Below are 20947 nucleotides of genomic sequence, written 5' to 3'. Positions count from 1 at the left end.
TTGCAAATTTCCTACAACATGCTTAAAGCTGAATACATAATCTGGAGCCAGTCAGCAATAACAACTAGTTTATATGCAGCAACTAATGGCTCTGGAAGATAAAGTGCATCTTGGTTTACTTCAAAAGATGCACCCAGCCACTTCAGTGCAAACTTCTATGCCAAGGCCCCATGACTCATGGTCCCCTTGTGGATAAATAAAGCACATGAACAAGCAGGTTTTGGTTTATGGGTTTAAATAGGCAACAATAATAACAACAATTAATAATAATACAGTCATACCTTGGAAGTCAAACGGAATCCATTCCAGAAGTCCGTTCGACTTCCAAAATGTTCGGAAACCAAAGCACGGCTTCTGATTGGCTGCAGGAAGCTTCTGCAGCCAGTCAGAAGCCGTGGAAGCCCCATTGGATGTTCGGCCTCCGAAAGAATGTCCGAAAACTGGGACACTCACTTCCAGGTTTTGATAGTTCGGGAGCCAAAGCGTTCGAGATCCAAGGTACGACTGAAATATATTATTTATACCCCACCCATCTGGCTAGGTTTCCCCAGCCACTCGGGGCGGCTCCCAACAGAATATTAAAAACATGATAAAACATTAAACATTTAAAAAGGCCCTAAACAGGGTTTCCTTCAGATGTCTTCTAAAAGTCAGATAGTTGTTTATTTCCTTGACATCTGATAGGAGGGCGTTCCACAGGGTGGGCGCCACTACTGAGAAGGCCCTCTGTTTGGTTCCCTGAAACCTCACTCTGTAACCCCTTGGCTGGGTCACTGCGGGGCCTGGCTGCAACACTGCTCGCTGAATAAGGTAAGGGGACTTTCAAAAATCAATCTGCATTAACATCAAGTGGGCATGCAGAAGATGATGATGCTTGAAGTTTTCACTACTTGACTAAGGAACAGACATTTCTAGTGACTTAGGTTTAATACAGATAATTGATGAACAGTAAGTAACCTAGAAATACATAGCCTCAACTTAAATATGATAGAAGGATGTAATTCACTGTTATAAATATATTGTTCCTAAAAATGAGAATATGCATGTGAATTTGTGTTGTTGCAGTTGTCATCACACTACAAAGGGAAAACATACTCTTCTTTTAACGCAAGACATGGATCTCAAATAAAAAGCTGATGACTGTGTCAGTGCAAAAAGCAAACGAAAACAAAAGAAACTTCTACATCCCAGTTAGAAATAAATAATGATGATGATGAGCTATGATTATGTTACAGCAAAAAGCTTGTTACATTTTGAAAATTACTTTTCTATAACATAGTGGTAATTTAGTTACAAAGGTTGTATTCATTAGAACTCAGTTTTCCAACTGTGAAATGCTACTGTACTTTTTGGCAGGACTGAAGATGCTTATTTTTTAGTATATTGAGTATAGTAGCTTGATACAATGACAATGTTTGGATGTTAAATCTCAATTTACCAAATTCAATACATAAACAATACTTTTGCCTATGTATGTAGCCTCTTTGTTCCTTTCTTCATGCTGCGAACAAACAAACCAGGAAGTCTTCAATTAAGAATAGCTTCCTGTTTTGCCTAAACAAGGAAACTATGGTTACAGCTTTCGAACATGTCAGGATATTAAACTATAGTTTAAAATTGGATTTAAATACTAGTTTGTTCCAAAAATAGTAACCGTAGTTTCATGGGTTTGGTTAATTAGAGGCTTTGTGGTTTAACTGTTACTTGTGCAGAGGGAGAGGAATGAAGGGGCTTAATTTACAGGGGAAAGGTTCATTCATAGCTCAATGATCACATCTGCAACAGATTTCTATAGAGGTTTTTCTGTAAGGAAAATTATATTTACTTCAATAATAATTTACTATACTTTACTCCCCCCCCCAATATAATGCACATGCACACACCTCACCCTGATGCCATTCCTTAGAGACTGAGTTCCCAACTCAATGGAATGGTAAGGTTAAGAAATCATCCCGGGACCCAGAAGATTTTAATAACTATCCCCCAGTTGTAAATATCTCCTTCCAAGGAAAGGTTCTTGAGCAAGTGGTCACCATCTAGCTCCAGACTATCTTGGACAAGAATGATTTAATAGAACCATTTCCATTGGTGTTTAGGCCTGGTTTTGGCACAGAAACTGCCTTGGTTGCCTTGCACAAATATCTCTGTTGGGGGAAAGGGTGTGTGTGTGTGTGTGTCCCTGTTGATTCGCCCTGATCTCTCAGCAGCTTTCAATGCCATGAAGCAAGGTGTTCTCCTGGAGCAGCTGTCTGAATTTGGACTGGGTGGCACTGTGTTGCGATGATTCCAGGCTTACTTGGATGGCCACCCCCAGAGAGTGGTACTTGGGGTATACTGCTCGACTGTCTTCAATTGGGTTGATCCAAAAGGGTTGATCTTATCCCCCATGCTGTTTAACATCTACATGAAGCTGCTGATCAAAGCAATCCAGAGATTTGGAGTGAGTTTTCATATGGAGAGTTGTCTTTGAGTTATTATAGCCCTGGTGTGGGTGTAGTGGTTAAGAGCGGTAGACTCCTAAGCTGGTGAACCGGGTTGACGTTTCCGCTCCTCCACATGCAGCTGCTGGGTGACCTTGAGCTAGTCACACTTCTTTGAAATCTCTCAGCCCCACTCACCTCACAGAGTGTTTGTTGTGGGGGAGGAAGGGAAAGGAGAATGTTAGCCGCTTTGAGACTCCTTTGGGTAGTGATAAAGCGGGATATCAAATCCAAACTCTTCTGGCCCATAAATACCACTTCTACCCCGTATTAATCAGTTGGAAACTGGGCATTTTATGTATCTTGCATTGTTAGTGTTTTAAATTTTATCTAGGGTTTTTTAAATAGCTTTTTATTGGGTTTTATAAACAAGCATCATAGTATAATAAATAATACAAATAAATAGACCAAGCCTTCTCATGTCATCTGTATATCACAAAAATAACACAATAAATTTGCAATGATATCTGTAACGTAAGTTTCATTATTAGTGGTCAATGTGTAAGCTCTTGGGTTGTGAATTAAACAAAAACAGAGGGGAAACAGGATAGAACAGAACTAACAGATAACATTCAGCATTGCAGAGCTAAACACCTAATCAGGAGCCCTTGTGGTTTTGCTTAGATTAAATATTGAGTAATGGTCATCTTTGCTCAATGAAGAAATATGAAGTGTTGGCATATTGATGAACGTGGGTTGAAAGTGAAAACAATGTTTAAATTTAAATTTACACCAACCAGATTCAACCAATTGCTGATGGGGGGGAGGGGGAATTGTTCATTTTTTGAATTACTGACATATGCTATGAGATTAAACCACATTTCGGTAAAGCCATTTTTTTTATCTGTCCACAAGTCAACCATAGTTTAGTCAACCTCTCAAGCAGGGCTGTTTCCCAAACTGTTTTGTACCAATTATCTAGTGTTGTGCCAGAAAGGTCTTTCCAGTGTCTCGTTACGTTGCATCTGCCACTTGATATAAATGGCTTATTAATTCTTAATTGTGTAAATCTGGATTGTTCTCTTGAAGGTCTGTGAGTTCTGTGAATGTTTTAAAATCCTGATTATTCAGAGGTTGGCTGAAAAGATTCTACTTTTTGGTGGTCTTTAAATGTTTTTGAGATAGCTACAGTCTTGGAGTTGTACCATGTTTGGGGGATGGGTGATCCTCTCATTAGGTCATTAAATAGGCGGACCATATAAGGTAACCATGTTTCTTTGAATTGTTTATAATACTTGGAAGTGAAGCCATCTGGTCCTCAGGCCAATATTTTTTTAAGAACAATGTCAATATCTAATAGAATTTTTCTCTGGTTTTAAATTGTATTTATGTGCTGTAGCTTATTGTCAAGTTGCTTAATATTAAGAACAGACCTCAATGCAGCAATCTTCCATGTTCAATTTTCAGTTAAAAAGCAGAAAGTGGCATGATTTAAAGCATCAAAAGAGTACCCACATACCATCTTTCACTTGGGGGCTTTTTTCCTTAGCAGGTTTGCATCCATAATCTGAATATTACTGCAGGAAAAAATACTTCGGAGGATGGGCTGTGGGATTCAGAGAAGTGGAACGAGGTGGTAGGGCTCAGCACCCCTTTCCAATGCTCCTTTGAGGCTTTAAATCATATCCCTCCCCAGCTTCAGACATGATGGGTACAGATACTGGTCTACCTGCGTCACATGTAGTTGAATAACTCATTCAAATTTAAAAGCTGTAAGTCAAATTAATCAAGTGACTGTAGTTGAATAACCCATTCAAATTTAAAAGCTGTAAGTCAAATGAATCAAGTGACTGTATTTCAGGCTTAAAGGAAACATAAACAAAACTTTAATACCCCTGATCACTGCCACTTAAATCTTCAGGTAACATGTCTGATTCCCAGTCACAAATAAAAGCATTTTTTATACACGGAATTCCAAATGAATGAATTTGTTCTAGATGGCATATTAAAACAAGTTTTGCCTTCTTTAAGTAGTTATCTAAGCACCTAGAAACTATCCTTACTTGTCTCCAAGGAACCCACCACACCTACCCAAATCAAATCCTGATTCTCAAAGTGGTTATTCCAAAGTAGTTTGACTAACTACGGTGTTCATTACTTCTGGGACATTTAGCACTGGAAGTATATAAATTAAACATACGATCAAAATATGCATTTATTTACTTTTATTTTTTAAAAAAATTGTTGGCCATTTTTCCTTTCGCAGGGCAACTCAAAGCAACTGTAGTGAAAACAGAAATTGGCCCGAACTCCAGTAGTCATATTCATCTGCTTTACCACCCACCCTCAAAATATCATTTGAGTTCCACAATATCTGCAGTTATCAGTGAATTTTCAAGCATCCACCAGGGACTTACCTGCTGAATTCCATATGTCCAACCCTGCCTGATACGATCCCTTGCCCATACATTGTGAGCATTCTCTGCAAGTTTATCAACCATAGCTTCCTGAGAAGGGGTCAGTTTGATACAACTCAGATCCATAGGAGCAGGCTTGTATCCACTAGACAATAGATAACTGTTAGATGAGAGTAAAATACTTCAGTGAGATCACTTTTATGTGCATGTCTCTCAACATTTTAGAACAGCAAAACAAGGTGACATACATGAGGTTTCTTACAGCAAAATGCTCTTCTCTGAACCAGAATTATATTCAACTCATGCGGTCTTAGTAGGCTACTTGAACAGCTGCTAGTATTATTACTATTATTATAGTAACTACTATGACAGTAAAGTGTTTCATCACCAATTAAAAATATTAAAATTTCAACCATATAATAAAAGTTGATTGTACTCTTTGTTTACGGTTATGCTGAATGTTTGGGGGCAAGCATTTTCAGCATGAAAAAAAGAGTCTGATTTTTTTCCCTCACAGTTTTTCCTGAAATAATATTTAAACATTTTGAGGAAAGTGTATTATTCATCTCTTTGAAAGCTGCCATTGTCATTAGCACACTTCTTAAGACTGTCTTAAAAAATTTAAGATTGTGAGGGATTAACTATATACTTTCTTAAACAAAGAACCAGGAAGTAGTGAGCAAATACAGGAACACATGAAGGTATAGATCTTCATCCCATTGTAACGGAGCAAGCCAGTAACTAATGTTACTGGGAGCCATAGTATTCTGACAGGTCTACGAAAGGGAAATAATAGTAGGACAAGCAAATGGGGCAAGTTCTTTCTCAGTCAGTTGCTGATGAGGGATGTGATTTCTCCCTCAAACTGAGGCAATAGCATGCATATATATCCCAAGAAGGCAAAATGGGTTTTCTCAGTGTGAATGGACAGCAGTAGGGTTGGGGGGGGGGGTATTTGGCATATCCTGCACAACAAATGCTGTACAGCAATGATGGCTAAACTTGGCCCTCCAGCTGTTTTGGGGCTACAATTCCCATCATCCCTGACCACTGGTCCTGTTAGCTAGGGTTGATGGGAGTTGTAGTCCCAAAACAGCTGGAGGGACAAGTTTGGCCATCACTGCTGACCAGGCTCAGTTGAGATGAGAAACCTGCATGTAGTACCATGGACAATTTGGTTGGTGTTATAAATCTGAGACATCATTAAAATGGTATTGCTACTGCCGGCCTTGAGCCCAAGAACAGAGGAATTTACAAAGTGATCAGTTCAGAAGATACTAAGGAAGGTAGCAGAGGGTGCCTATGCGGTTGCTTGTTCACGCACTCCTCTGTCTGTTCTTCCCCAATCCCATTCTGGTGGAGCTCAAGAACTGTGGTGATAACCACCGTTTCACCTTCTTGACCTCTCTTTCACTTGCTGCCATTGCCTTATCTAAGTGATGGGGCAAGGTGGACTTCCCACCCACACAGCTGAACTGTTGCAACTGTATGAGTGCATTTGCTTACCATTAGAAGAGAACCCCCAAGAGCCCATGGTTATCAATTTGACTCAAGGAAGTACAGTGATATGATAAACACATAAGTGAGACTGGACAGGAAGGCAGGCTCCTACTTTACACACACCTACACATCTTCCATTTTATTTTCTGAACTTAAACTTACTTCTTTGGAAGTTTTAGTTGCTTCACTTTTTCCTCAGCATGCTCATCTGCAATCCCAACATGACAACCTAGCGCCAGCAGTGTTCTGGAGGAGAAAATCAATAGCTTATAGGAACTTAAATTGGCATGTTGAAAAGCAAAGCTACAACTGCTAGGTTTGCGGAGAGAGATGTTTGCAAGACAAAAATAATAATTCCTATAATCTGTGGGCCAGGTTTTGGTATCTCCCTTCAAAAATACTTTTTTGGGATTGTATTTATACAATACATTACTCTCTGAGAAAAGCATTCACACACACCCCATTGCCCAGCTCTGCCTGGCTTCCTTTAATGAGCTAGTATAGGCAAGGAGACAGGGAGATGGTTTCACTTGTCCAAGCAGCATGCCCACATCCTCAGAAATAACAGGTTGAAACTGATCCTATACAACTTGACTAGACAGAGCTCCGGCGCTCTCCTGCCCCAGCCCTGCTACCACAGTGGAGTCTACCTCTTCAGGAATCTGAACCTGGTTAGCTCCGCATTCCAGTAGGCCACCAGGGAATCAGCTGAGAGACCATCAACATGGGGTAAGACATCCCCTACCACTCTGTAGAAGCCATTTGGATCTATTGGGGGGGCAGACTATTTGAATCAGTCCCACTTCCCTTAATCTTAAGGAAGAAATTCAGAAAGCATGTTTAAATGTAGCAACATTTATTTGGCACATCTACAGATTCTGCCAAAGAGGCAAGCAGCAGAGCAGTATCCAAAGTTATTAATGTAGAAATCACCAAAATCTGTTTGAGAAGATTACCAGAAGACTTAAGTAATCACATTGATTTATCACCACCCACCAAACAGATGGGCATTTTGTCATTCCTATACAAGGCAAACCTCATAGACTGTTTAAGAGTTCACACACCCAAATCTTTTTGAAGAAACATAAAAACACTTATGATTAGAGTGAGCAAGCTACAAACTTACTTTAGTGTTTCTAGTGACATTTGGAGATTATAATTTCGCTCTTGTTCTGGCAGTTTTGCAAACTCCACCAAACATGGATGCTGTCGCTTGTTGTCATCTCTAACCTGCAATAAAGGAAACACTGAGCTTAAATCTGTCTTAGAACTGTAAGTCCAAATGACCTATATTACTGAAAAGGAGTTTGTACCATGTCAGAAATATTAGATAATGATCCAATCAAAGTCAGGTACTTTTAGCTCTTATTGATTTCAGTGTGAGAGTTGTTTAAATCTCTCCCATTGATATCAATGATAGTGAGTTTTAAGTACCATGGTACCTCGGGTTAAGTACTTAATTCATTCTGGAGGTCCGTTCTTAACCTGAAACTGTTCTTAACCTGAAGCACCACTTTAGCTAATGGGGCCTCCTGCTGCTGCCGCACCGCCGGAGCACAATTTCTGTTCTCATCCTGAAGCAAAGTTCTTAACCTGAGGTACTATTTCTGGGTTAGCGGAGTCTGTAACCTGAAGCATATGCAACCCGAGGTACCACTGTATTGTACTATATAGGAATGATGTATTTATAACTGTTGGCCAAGTTGTAAGATATTTCATGTAACGTGAAATTTGCTGTGGCAGATATAGGTCAGGAGCCATCACACCTGGTGCTGGGAGCCATTGCCTTTGTGTGCAGGCTACCCCACTGGTGAACCACAGAACTGTGATTTGGAGCATCTCCTCACAAGGCAGCAATATTTTCAGGATCTGAACTGGCCCCATCCATCCATCCATTTGTCTCTGCCAGGCAGAGAACACTATCAAAAGTTTCCTGTTGAGGTTGAGACATTGCCAGAGCAAGAAGGTCTTCCTAGCACTTGTGTGATTCAGTGCAATCTTCAGCTCTGACTGCTAGCTTCATTCTTCAGCTGACTCATGGCTTGGCTCTCAACTACAGACTCCTTGGCACAACCACTGGCTACCCTCCAAGTGCTGTGTATGACCCAGCCCTGACAATATGTTAGAGATGCTTCTGAATAATATAAAACCCTTTTACTTGGAGAACCACTTATAAGCCATTTTGGCAAATAAGGGGTATATAAACAAATAATAAAACAATTACAACAGCAATGAAAATTTAATGCAAAATCTATGTTCTCTGAAAGTGTAACTTCTGCTTCATTTCCAGCTATTAGAAAAGTATTCTAAATTATATTCACATATACATTGAACATGTACAACATAACTACTCCACCTTATTCTGCATGATATTTTAAAGCAATAAGAAAAACAGTAGGAAACAAAATTTGAAAAGCACGTACAGGACCATACTGCCATCCAAGTTCAATTTTATTCATAACCCAAAGTTCGTGGATATTCTCAGCTAGTTTTTCCCTAATTCTTTCCAGATGTGGAGGTAATACAATCTAAAGATAAAAGAGCAAATCTGTTAGAATAAAATGACACAGAGTGCAGTGGAGGGGAGAAAAAGATAATTTACCAGAATGAAATAAACTACTTGTCCAAAGTTTTCATATGTTTCACTAATTACATAGTAGTAAATGATTGAACTGGAAATAACATAATGAAAGCAACCTGCTCCTATTAACAAATGTACTTTGAGTTTGTCAATGTACAGGAGTTTTTTCCCTTTTTTAAGATTTTTTTTTATTAATCTAGATTTTCAAGATAGCCTACAAAAGAGAACCATAAAACAGATCAACTACTACTACTATCTACTGCTTTTTGTATTTTTACTATTGCTATGATGATTGCTTTTCTTTCTGATGTTTTGAGGAGTTTTTTTATCTTTAAATGACTGGTTAGATAGAACAAGTTGTGAAAACAAATGCCTTTACAAATTAACAAATATTTAGTGTCACTGTACTTGATATCTATACTCCCAAACAATAAAATATGAGGCAAAAAATGAAAGCAAATGGTATTTGCAGGTTTATTGATTTTAACATAATATTATGTAGCATACTTAACCCATAGTTGAAAAGTTAATGTAGATTCTGTTTACCTGACTGGTATCTACAGGTACTGGAGTGAAAGCTGCTTGGGATAGAGATATATTTGGGCCCAGAAGGTCTCTTGTGGAATTCCGATCCTGTTTGTATTCTCTGCTGTGTTCCACTTTCAATTTCTCTTTTGGCAGAATAGCTTCAAAACAAGGAGCATATCCTGGAGGTGGAAGGAATTTAAATTCCCCATGGCGGCCTCCAAGCAAAAAACGTACCCTATAAGACAACAATTCAAATATTCCTGATGCCTTTAGTTCAATTCTAAAGTAAAATTATTCCTTCAAAGTCACACTTTGCAAGTGCTGCATCTGGGATTTACAGTGGTACCTCGGGTTAAGTACTTAATTTGCTCTAGAGGTCCGTTCTTAACCTGAAACTGTTCTTAACCTGAAGCACCACTTTAGCTAATGGGGCCTCCCGCTGCCACCGCACCGCCGGAGCACGATTTATGTTCTTATCCTGAGGTACTATTTCTGGGTTAGCGGAGTCTGTAACCTGAAGCGTATGTAACCCTAGGTACCACTGTATCTCAGAGTGAATTAGTTTTATCTAAAGGTGACTGCATCTACACTAGGCTGTGATTATCTTCTCCTACTTTTTGTCTTAAAAAAAGGTAAAGGACCCCAGACAGCTAAGTCCAGTCATGAACAACTCTGGGGTTGCGGTGCTCATCTTGCTTTACTGGCCAAGGACACAGACAGTTTTTCCAGGTCATGTGGCCAGCATGACTAAGCCGCTTCTGGTGAAACCAGAGCAGTGCACGGAAACGCCGTTTACCTTCCTGCTGGAGCGGGACCTATTTATCTACTTGCACTTTGACGTGCTTTCAAACTGCTAGGTTGGCAGGAGCTAGGACTGAACAACAGGAGCTCACCCCACTGCGGGGATTCGAACCGCCGACCTTCCAATCAGCAGGCCCAAGGCTCAGTGGTTTACACCACAGAGCCACCCGCGTCCCACTTTCTGTCTTACCTGTGGTCTATTTAGCTACTGCTTAGTTTAGGCTATTAATTTTATATGTGATATAAATGAAGAATAAGAATGCATATTTATTCAGAAGTAAGTGTGTATTCATTTGGCATACTCAATTTTGGATAAAATTAGAACTGATAAAAACCAGTGATTATATCATCATTTCATCGCTGGACTAGTGTAGTAGCGAGTAAGAGCAAAGTCTGTGAGGCAGAACCAGCACAGAATGAACTCATTGTATAGTGTTAGGTATCTTTTGGCTTCAGTTCCTCATCTGTAAGATGGAAATATTAATATTGACCAACATGTGGGCCTCAGTAAAGATGTATCAGTTAATATATGTGATGTGCTTTGAGCTCTTAGGAAAAGCACTATATAACTAAATATCCCTTGGATAAGGATTTTTCAGAGTGCTGCACCTCCACTCACAGGAAGCCACTCTCCTCATAGAGTGGACTTGGAGTTTTGTTTTCAAAAGCAGCCTAGTGCCATTTTGAATGGGCAAGTAGATCATTTTCCTTCCCCTCTCAACCTACTATGCCCTTCTTTGGCCAGCCATTCCAGCTCCCACTGAGGAAAAGCAGCACATGGAAGTCTAAAAGCCATAAGATAAAGAGATCCCTTCCAAGATCCCTTCTGTGGAGTTTGCTTCTTCCAAATACTCTCTCTCTCTTTTAAACTTGCACAGCGTTATGAACACTGGAGCCTAAAACCTTTCCTGTGCCTCAAGAGGCACAACAATCCAAAGCTTGACTGAGCAGAAAGACTACGTAAAGGAAAATGCAACTAACTCTGGATACAGGTGAATTAAATTTTCAGGACTCTTTTCGGAATTCTTTCTCGGAACCTCAATTCAGAAGACCCACAATATAAAGTTGCAGGAGGTTGAATTTGATTGGGCCATGATGCTGAAAGCTTTAACCCTCTTTCCTAGACCATTTCCCAGATCTAAATCACCTGCTGGCGATTGCTCACATCCACAGGTACCGTGTGCTTTTCCTAGAAGTGCAAATATAGCCGGTTTTGAGTGGTGCGATTCACCGCCCCAACGAATCAAACCCATAGTGTCACCGTACGTATCCAATTTGTGACAAGTTGTTAAGAAAAAGAAAAATCAGAAGATCCAATCACACATCTGCTGTGGTGCAACTGGCTTAACCCATAGAATAAGTCCTACGCATAGAACTGAAATTTCAAAATTAAATGAATAAGACAATAAGCAAGGAAAACATGCAATGTATTCGCTGAAAATGACAAGATGGGGTACTAACTTTATCCCTGCCGAGAAGCTGACAACTGGAAAGAAAAGGCCATCTGTATTGAAATTCTCAAACATCCCCTGGACTGGCTGTCCATTTATCCGGAATGAAATGCTGGGAGCACTCAGATCAAGGCAGCAGCTGATTACATCATCAGTCCTTAACAGATGCTGGTTGGGAGAATTCACAGATCTTGCTACACAACCTAGGATATAAGAGTAAATATAATTAGAACAAAAGTTCAGCCTCATGTAAGAAAAGCTGCTTTCAGAAAACTTGGTACAAAGCCAAAGAAGAATCAATACAGATTAACACAAAAAAGCACCAGTATTAGATCTCAGGAAGCTGCCTTCAACCTACTCAGAACACTGGAGTATTTCTTTCTTCAATTTGTATTTTTTGCTCTTGTTATGTTGAAAAATCCAATAAAAAATTACTTATAAAAACAAGAAGGGGGGAAAAGAACAGTGGTTCATCTAGACCAATGTTCTCTATTCAGTGACTGGCAGTGGCCCTCCAGAGTTTCAGAAATATCTCTTTCCCAGCCCTGCAAAAACCGTGGCTCTCCCCCCCCCCCCAAAATGTGACTTGGAGAATAGTAGATGACATATTGGCTGAAATAAAGAAGTCAACTGCTAAGTGTTTTAAAAACAAAGCTGAGGTATTTTATTTGCCTTACCTGACCACAGATGAAGTCCATCAAAACTATAGGAATATAGGTCATCACCAACACCATTTCCTCCCCATTCTTCTCCTCCCACAGGGTATGGTGAATAGCCTTCTGTTGAAGCCCAGCCCACACGAAGGTGAGTAGCTTCGGCTGTCGTAAACGGTCCCACATGGTCAACCATTAGCTCATAATACCATTTTCTATACTGAGCAGAGCCCTCGCTGATTCCAAGGAAAATATTGGGTCTCATACTGAATACAAGGGGAAAAGATGCATCAGAAAAGTTTCGTGTTTTTTAAAAGCATTATTAAACCCTCCTTTTGCTCTTTGGATCTGTACCCCAAGACAAATTACGACAAAAGAAGAACAGTCATTAAAATAACAATTAACCAACAACTAGCTCCATATTTGCATGTTATTTATTCAATTCCATTCATGAACTACATCCTATTAAATATCTCAAAGAAATAAAACATATTTCACAAGTAAAAGCAATGCAAATGCAGACTATTTGCTACTGCCTCCATAAAACCCTATTCAAGTTTTTAAATTTTAATTATTCTAATATAATGGATTTTGAATAATAATACAATTTAATAGTAATAAAATAATATTTTAATTAGATATCTTTATAACACTGTTCATGATGCACCCCAAGCTCATGCACAACACAAGTAAAAAATAAATAATTTAAAACCTATTTTAAAATCCACAGCACAATAAAATACAGCAGTAATCGAGGTCAAACATACCACCATACTTTGAAATCGAACATCAACAAAAAAAAACTGGGAGCAGAGGTTATGTCTTCAAGAGGTGCAAAAACACCAACAGTTACTGCATTTAATTTAGAAATATTAGCAGAATGGGGGGTGGATAAACAGATTGTCTCTTAATGAATGCAACCATTATATTTGTCTACATGTGAAAAATCATTTTGATTTGTTCTTGGTTTTATATACAGATTGCACACACATTCTAGTCAATTTTTTACCTGCTCACATGGTTGACAAGACGTGTCTGGAGAAGGAGATCTCGTCCTGGCAGAAGGTTGTCACAGATCAAATGCTGATTAGACCGCACAGCTACTCCATGGCACACACAGAGAGAGCACAAAACATCTAACACCTGGGAAAGAAATGATGCAGATGGTGATTATGATGGTTCTCAGATCGCATGATACTGTTTAAAAACACCAAGTGTAAAACAGTAAAGACTCTCCCTTGCTATCTTAAACCCTCCCACTGAGATATTTCATAAACCCACCACACAGACTCTCCATCCAAATCTGTATTGCATACCTTATGGTTTCTTCCATGTTTGTCCAAAAGGCATATAATTGATTTAATATGTCCTTCTTTAATAATATTTAAAGCTTCTGGACTTTCTACCAACACACAGTGCAAAACCTCAAGAATGCCTAAAAACATAAATACAAAAAAGATCAGTTTATTGTTTAAATTATCTCACAAGCATACATAAGATATATCCTCCCACAGGCTATATGAATGTAATAAGAATCCATATAGCATATGGATGAAACAAGACGATGGTAAAATAGGAAGAACAACATTAATGTGAATATTGCACAATTAAGAATGGGCATCTGTAATCAATCTGGTAACGAATGGAAATTTAAACATGAAATAAAAATACTTCATTCATCTTAAATCTCGCCAATAGGCACTAGAAACAGGGAAATGAAATTAAGTACACAATTTTCATAACACAGTTTTGTTCAATTCTTTTAGATTGGCTGCACAATTAAGTGATAGCTTTTAAAAAAGGTAAAGGACCCCTGACAGTGAAGTCCAGTCACAAACGACTCTGGGGTTGCGGTGCTCATCTCGCTTTACTGGCCAAGGGAGCCGACGTTTGTCTGCAGTTTTTCCAGGTCATGTGGTGAGCATGACTAAGGCGCTTCTGGTGAAACCAGAGCAGTGCACGGAAACACCATTTACCTTCCCACCAGGGCAGTACCTATTTATCTACTTGCACTTTGACGTGCTTTCAAACTGCTAGGTTGGCAGGAGCTGGGACCAAACAACGGGAGCTCACCCCGTCGGAGGGATTCAAACCACCGACCTTCCGATCAGCAAGCCGATCTTGCATCCCATAACTGATAGCTTGTATGTGATTAAATCTGAACAGCTCTTATACTACCTAATTCTGTAGTTTCAAATTTTGGCCAACATGCTATGTACTAGGGGTAGGAATAATTCAGTTTTGCATCTCCTTGTTGTTTTTTTTAGGAATTTAAATAATCTTTTGCCTCAGTTTTGCAATTAAGGAATACAGACAAAGCTTTCATTCTTTGGGGTAATGTACCACAAAATTTCAAATGCCTAACACTGTCAAGGTAATAGAAAAGGACTGGGGTAACTGACTGTTAATATACAGCTTACAGAAAAATGTGCCTCACAGTTATGTACTCTTAGTTTTGTTTTGTTTTATTTTGTTTTGGTGTATTATTATGTGAGTCCATTTTTAGAGCTGAAAAGCAGCATATAAATAATTTAAATTTCACAAATTAATAGTGTAAGTAAATGATGTAAATGCAAGGAATGGTGTAAGTAAGTTACAGAATTCCCAGCGCTGCAGCAGGGAATGCTTTATAACTTATAATTTGATGTATTCTTGGAGAAGATTAATAGTATGTTGAAAATAGAAAATGTCATACGTTTTCTGTGTATCACAAGGGGTGTGTGAAAGATTCTCCTATAAAATGAGCAAACTAATTACATGAAAATTGAGATAATGAAGATGTAGGAAGCAGTAGGATGCAGCACTGAATCACCTATGACCTCTCAATTAACCAAAATTACCAGCCAAATGAAGCAGCAGCCAGTGCCATTAAATATCATTAAACTTAAATAAGATTCCTGCAATGCTGCATTAAGACAAGTTCCTCTAGGTCCAGGCACAATTGTCTAGCAGATCTCTTAATATAGCAGTAGCAAGGATGCTGCACACAGTTACCGTATTTTTCGTCCCATAGGATGCTCCGTCCCATAGGATGCACCTAGTTTTTTGGGGGGGGAAATAAAGGAATTTTTTTCCCCTTTATTTCCCCCCCAAAACCAGGTCGGGGGAACCGAACCAGGTCAAGGAACAGCGGGATGGTGGCGCTGTGCTTCCCTGCTGTCCCCCGAGCTTGTGGGGCTGGCCGATGTCTGCCCGGCGCGCAGGGTGCTCTGCTTCAGGGCGCCTCTCGCGTCAGATGGCAGGCTGCTATCCGCAGCGTGGGGAGCCCTGCGGGGAACTCCTGCAGGGCTCCCCACGCTGCGGATGTCTGCCTGGCGCGAGGGACCCTCTGCTTCAGGGCGCCTCTCACACCGGGCGGCAGGCTGCTATCCGCAGCCTAGACAGCCCTGCGGGAACTCCCGCAGGGCTGCCTAGGCTGCGGATGTGTTCCCGAAGCGCCGGGCGCTCCGCTTTCTGCGCGCCCGGCGCTCCGGGAATCAGGCTGCTATTCGCAGCCTAGACAGCTGTGTGGGAGTTCCCGCAGGGCTGCCTAGGCTGCGGATGTCTTCCTGAAGCTTGGAGAGCGAGAGGGGTCGGTGCGCACCGAACCCTCTCGCTCTCCAAGCTTCAGCCAAAGCCTACATTCGCCCCATAGGACACACCCAGATTTCCCCTTCATTTTTGGAGGGGAAAAAGTGCGTCCTATAGGGCGAAAAATACGGTAATTGCTGCCAGCTGCTGCTGCTACAGTCAGCACTGTAACATGGGATAAAATGAAGCCTGAACATACAATATCACAGGTTGTATGTAATACACTGGGTAGTCTTCTATACCATTCTTCCAAATCATGTGATCAACTGCTTTTCCATGCCCACCAGAAAGAGGAAATAAATGGGGTGGGGAAACTTTCTATATTAGATATACTTTTGTTTACAAGAAGGTTCACAGAATTATCAGCTAAGAAATTTGAAATTATCCTTGAGATCATCAAGCCTGACAGTGGTCAAACCAATTACATTTTACAACAAAGCATTCGTTTTATGTACTACTTGCAAGTTTCCCTATTTAGCAGATATATAATCAGAGGCAATCTGATGTTGACCAACAGGAGTTTTTGTATCTCCTCCTGTTGCCAGAAGCGTAATGCTTCTTAACAAAATACAGAAAACACATAAGTGGTTTCCTTATCATGCAGATAAGCTCATTACCTGAAACTAATTCTATTTACAGATAAAGGTTTGACTGATTTAAATATTAAATAGTGTGATAATTTAGAATTATAATAAAAGGACCATTTTTATCTATATTATTTCCCAAAATTATACCCAGTGTCCCTAAGGGCAAACATATCATTAAAGTATTTTCAAAATGTTCCTCTTTTAATTTGAGAGAAGATAATGTGGGGGAGAATCTAAACTGTTAATTTAATTAAAATCTAAACTGCTCATTTGATTTTTATCTTAAAGCCCAAAGGCCAATTACATTTTTAATGAAGTAATCATATACAATTATCTCTGTTGAGTTTTAAAAACTAAATTGTAGAGGACTCCACCGTTCTTGGCTTCATAATCCAAACTGGAATCAGCTTCTAATTTGTAGCAAGTGACAAGTTATTGTCATTTAGAACAACAACAAAAAATGATACGGAAGTCTCAAATGGCTGCCAGTTTATAATTTTATTCTATGTATACTAAGATGCAGAAAAACAATTTAGGTATTTTTCAAGAAATAATAGGCATCATCCAAGAAAATGCTATTTAAAGTCTCACTGGAATCAGTGGGACATAACCAGCAGTGGAAAGTGTGGTTGTTGGTGGTGGTGCTACTCACCTGAACTCTGCTTGGTCACATCACCAGCTTACTGGGAGGTAGAGATGAGGAGGCTAATGGGCATGTATTGAAGGAGATCTTGTGGAGAGATGGTGGGAGGAAGTGTACCAAAGGGAATGGAAGAGAAAGAGAGAATGATAATGGAGTGTACTGGTGCTTGGGGAGACTCTTGAGAGTCCCATGGACTGCAAGAAGATCAAACCTATGCATTCTGAAGAAAATCAGCCCTGAGTGCTCACTGGAAGGACAGATCGTGAAGCTGAGGCTCCAATACTTTGGCCACCTCATGAGAAGAGAAGACTCCCTGGAAAAGACCCTGATGTTGGGAAAGATGGAGGGCACAAGGAGAAGGGGACAACAGAGGACGAGATGGTTGGATAGTGTTCTTGAAGGTACCAGCATGAGTTTGACCAAACTGCGGGAGGCAGTGGAAGACAGAAGTGCCTGGCGTGCTCTGGTCCATGGGGTCACGAAGAGTCGGACACGACTAAATGACTAAACAACAACAAGAAGATTAGCCATGGGGTGGGGGGCACCACAGTAGGGGAGAGGAAGGCACCCTGCCCATGTTCAGTGGAGATAGTTGCAAGGGGGTTGTTGGTAAAGACGGCATAGGAATAAGAAAATGTGAAAGGTCGGGTACAAAGGAAGCTGCAGAATAGGAGGAGCTGGATGCTTCAGAACTGAGTGTGTGTGAAAATGTGGCTGAGCATCTGCAATATGGTGAGTGGGGTGGGGAGGGAACCAGGAGGCTACCATGGGGTGGTCTCTGCGCAATAGGGGGGGGGCTACAGAAAAGGAAGTGTGGTATGGGCAGGCAGCCCCTGGTTTAAATAGTCTCAGCTGAAATTAATGGGACTCTTGCATATTCACAAGATTATGCATGTATCTGTACAGCAGCAATCCCAGTTTAAGTTGTGTCAAATCATTCCTGCACATGAATCTTCTGTGATTTAAAAAACAATGTGTGTTTTTTACTTGCCCAAAGTGTAGAACTTAACACATGCTTGCCATTTTATTTTTTAAAGGATACAGCAGCAGATTGCACAACAGTGAATGCAAGGGATTTTTTTTATGGGCTGTCTAGTTTTGATTAAAAAAAAAAATACATACCAGAAGATGCTTCTAGTCTTTCCAATCTACTAATGAGCCAATCAAGAGAGCCAGAAAACTGGGCACAATTTTTACGATTCCCTCTAATCAAAGCAGCTGAAAAGAATGAAAAGGGTGATTAGTTTTTTATTTTACCAACCGTCATATGCGTTGTAATCACATTAGTTAATACAGAACATATGTCTTACAGTGTAATCCAACCCGTTTATACTTAGAAGTAAATACTTTCATATCAATGGGGTTTACTCCTAGGTCAAGTGGGGTTAGGATTGCAGCCTTAAGTCATCTTTACAAAAGGTGAAAAATTCATAGACTTTGTTACCACATAGTCTGCGTTCTCCATGCAACCCATCCTGAATAGCACACACTTTATATTTTATTCTATATGGTGAAAAACCAATTCACATTATAAAATTATGTTTTCATGTCACTTTGCTTGGGCAAACCTTCCTCAGAGCTTATGCTCCATCAGGAAGCTACATTGAATGCCTTCCCTGACTCCTGTGTATTAAATTCAAACAGGAAAATATCCCCCATCAAGACCCACACACACTGCTTAGTCAAGTCCAAAGGCCTCTTCCACATCTACTTTTACTAAGACTAGCTGTTTTGAAGAACTAATGTGGAAAATGTCCCTTCACAGGGAGCCCTGGGAACTCCTCGTGGAGACCTTCCTCTCCCTCACTCCTGCCAGCATCACTTTTTTTCTGTAAGCAGCCCTTCTGCCAGTTAGTCTTCTCTGACTTTGATTATGGAGAAAAATTCAGAAATTTCTAATGCTGTCCTCTCCTTGTAAATTAGTGTTGCCCAGATCACTGCTAGATCTGAGTCTAGTGAACTTCAACAGCATGTCTGTTCCCTGGTATAAATCACCAGACAAAATGGCTTTAGGGTATGTAGAAGAAGATGCAATTGTTATCGTCATCCAAGACAAACCATCTTTCTGTCCTACACAGTCCAAGCTTCAGAGCTAAAATAGCAATCAAGAAAGAATCTTAATAAACTCCCAATTTAGAAGCATCAGAGCTGCAGCTAATTTTACCACAGGTCAGGTAAACTCTACAATTAATTGTGGAACACAGATATTCCCTGAGGACCTATTGTGCCAGGAGAGGAAAATAAGTTCCATGAGCTACTCTTGAAAATAATATTGTAGAAGAAATGTATTACTAATAATGGAACTGGGAAACATAATTCATTATACTCACAAGTCTCACCTTCCCACACAGAAATGAACTATATTAGCACTATATTTAATTCGTGGAGTAACTGAGAGTAATTAAAGTGTCTTATGAAGTAATATATTTGTAACTTTTTTTCAATAGCAATATATTAACGGAACTATCATATATCACAAAAAAACCATTTTCCTTTGGGTGGAAAATGCAATCAGTTTGTTACATATTATTTTTTAATTAAATTGATGGCTAGCCACAACATGGATAGAAACAATTTTCTTCTGTATAAAGATTTCATTCTGCATTCTGATAATACATCTGGTATATATGAAAGGCTATGAATAATGGAAACATCAGCTATCTGCTATCAACCATACATCTTAGCTATAGCTTATGGAAAACAGGACTGAATGAACAATATTCCTAAATATTGGCCCAAACCAAAATAATGAATAAAAGCACTTGCAGGGCAGTATTTAAGCTTTATTTAGCATGAGATGCTTCAATTAAGCAAGTCAGAGATTTATCCCCTGCAAAGATTTTCTCTTATAAGAAAATCCTATATAAATTCTTTAACGTATAGAATGGGCTTCACCTAGCAAACTCAGTCAGTTGAAGCCCTAAGCAAGGGTTTCTGCTTGTGCAACAAGGATCCCCTCCTATAACCTCACAGACACACTCTCTAAAATGGTTTGAGTGGACAGTAGAACCCAGAACACATGGGGAAGGGGAATAATTCTATTTGGTAAACTGGAATGCTTGCACAGATGAAATGTCTGTAATAGCACAATGTTGAAGCCCTATGGGGTTTCATTAGCATTTTTTGTGTGTGTTTGAAATGCATATCTTACCTAGTAATTCATACAATGAGTTTAGGATAGATTTCCAAGTCTCTCCTGCCTCCTTCCCAGCTACATCAGCAAAATGAGCTGCACTGCTGTATACATGTAAGCGATCAATGCATTCAAGCACCAAGTTGATCATACCCTACAAGAGAAATAGCGCTTATCTCAAATAATAAGAAGTTGTTGTAACAGGGGGGAAACAACTTGCAATGAGCTTTGTAGGTACAAACAATAAAACAAAGGAGAAGGAAAAAGAAATCAATACAGGCATATATATGTGCACCCCAAAGCAGGCAAAATGCCAACATCACCGCAAAATAAATAAAAACACAAACCAAAAAAGCATGCTATACCCCTAAAAACAAGCAATCCCACAAAATACCAAAAAAAACCACAAAATCTTATTTTTTAAAAAAATGGGAGGGCCTTGGTGGGTGCTAAGGGGGTTTCTAAGGCCATTGTGGTGCCCACATGTGCCCTGTTTGAGAATCCCAACCTTATTCCTTCTCTGGAGAATTCTTATTTTTGTATTTGTTCAAGCTCGATATAGCTCTCACTCCCTGCATCACTGCATTTTTGGAAATCATGCATTTGCAAGCATTAGCCATTTTTTTCTAATGGGGAAAGCTTTCAGTCACAGAAGTCTGGTTT

At 39.7% G+C, this 20947-nt stretch overlaps 1 protein-coding gene across 19 annotated transcripts in view; it reads right to left on the bottom strand.

Annotated features, from left to right (window-relative positions):
* Positions 1-20947, bottom strand: part of RYR2 (ryanodine receptor 2) — a 252769-nt gene that overhangs the window by 139326 nt on the left and 92496 nt on the right. For all 19 annotated transcript variants that reach the window (XR_008329619.1, XM_053382604.1, XM_053382607.1 and 16 more), the window contains 11 exons: positions 20303-20438; positions 18274-18369; positions 13668-13786; positions 13361-13494; positions 12376-12617; positions 11709-11901; positions 9465-9681; positions 8761-8865; positions 7464-7567; positions 6500-6583; positions 4838-4997 (listed from right to left, as the gene is read on the bottom strand). Coding sequence is in view for 18 of the 19 variants with exons in the window: in XM_053382604.1 (XP_053238579.1) it covers positions 4838-4997; positions 6500-6583; positions 7464-7567; positions 8761-8865; positions 9465-9681; positions 11709-11901; positions 12376-12617; positions 13361-13494; positions 13668-13786; positions 18274-18369; positions 20303-20438 (1590 nt within the window). In the remaining variant the exon portion in view is untranslated. The remainder of the gene's footprint in view (positions 1-4837; positions 4998-6499; positions 6584-7463; positions 7568-8760; positions 8866-9464; positions 9682-11708; positions 11902-12375; positions 12618-13360; positions 13495-13667; positions 13787-18273; positions 18370-20302; positions 20439-20947) is intronic.

This window comes from Podarcis raffonei, chromosome 3, assembly GCF_027172205.1.
Source record: "Podarcis raffonei isolate rPodRaf1 chromosome 3, rPodRaf1.pri, whole genome shotgun sequence".
Lineage (NCBI taxonomy): Eukaryota > Metazoa > Chordata > Lepidosauria > Squamata > Lacertidae > Podarcis > Podarcis raffonei.
The sequence above is the reverse complement of the archived record's forward strand: the minus strand, read 5'-3'. Positions and strand labels throughout refer to the sequence as shown.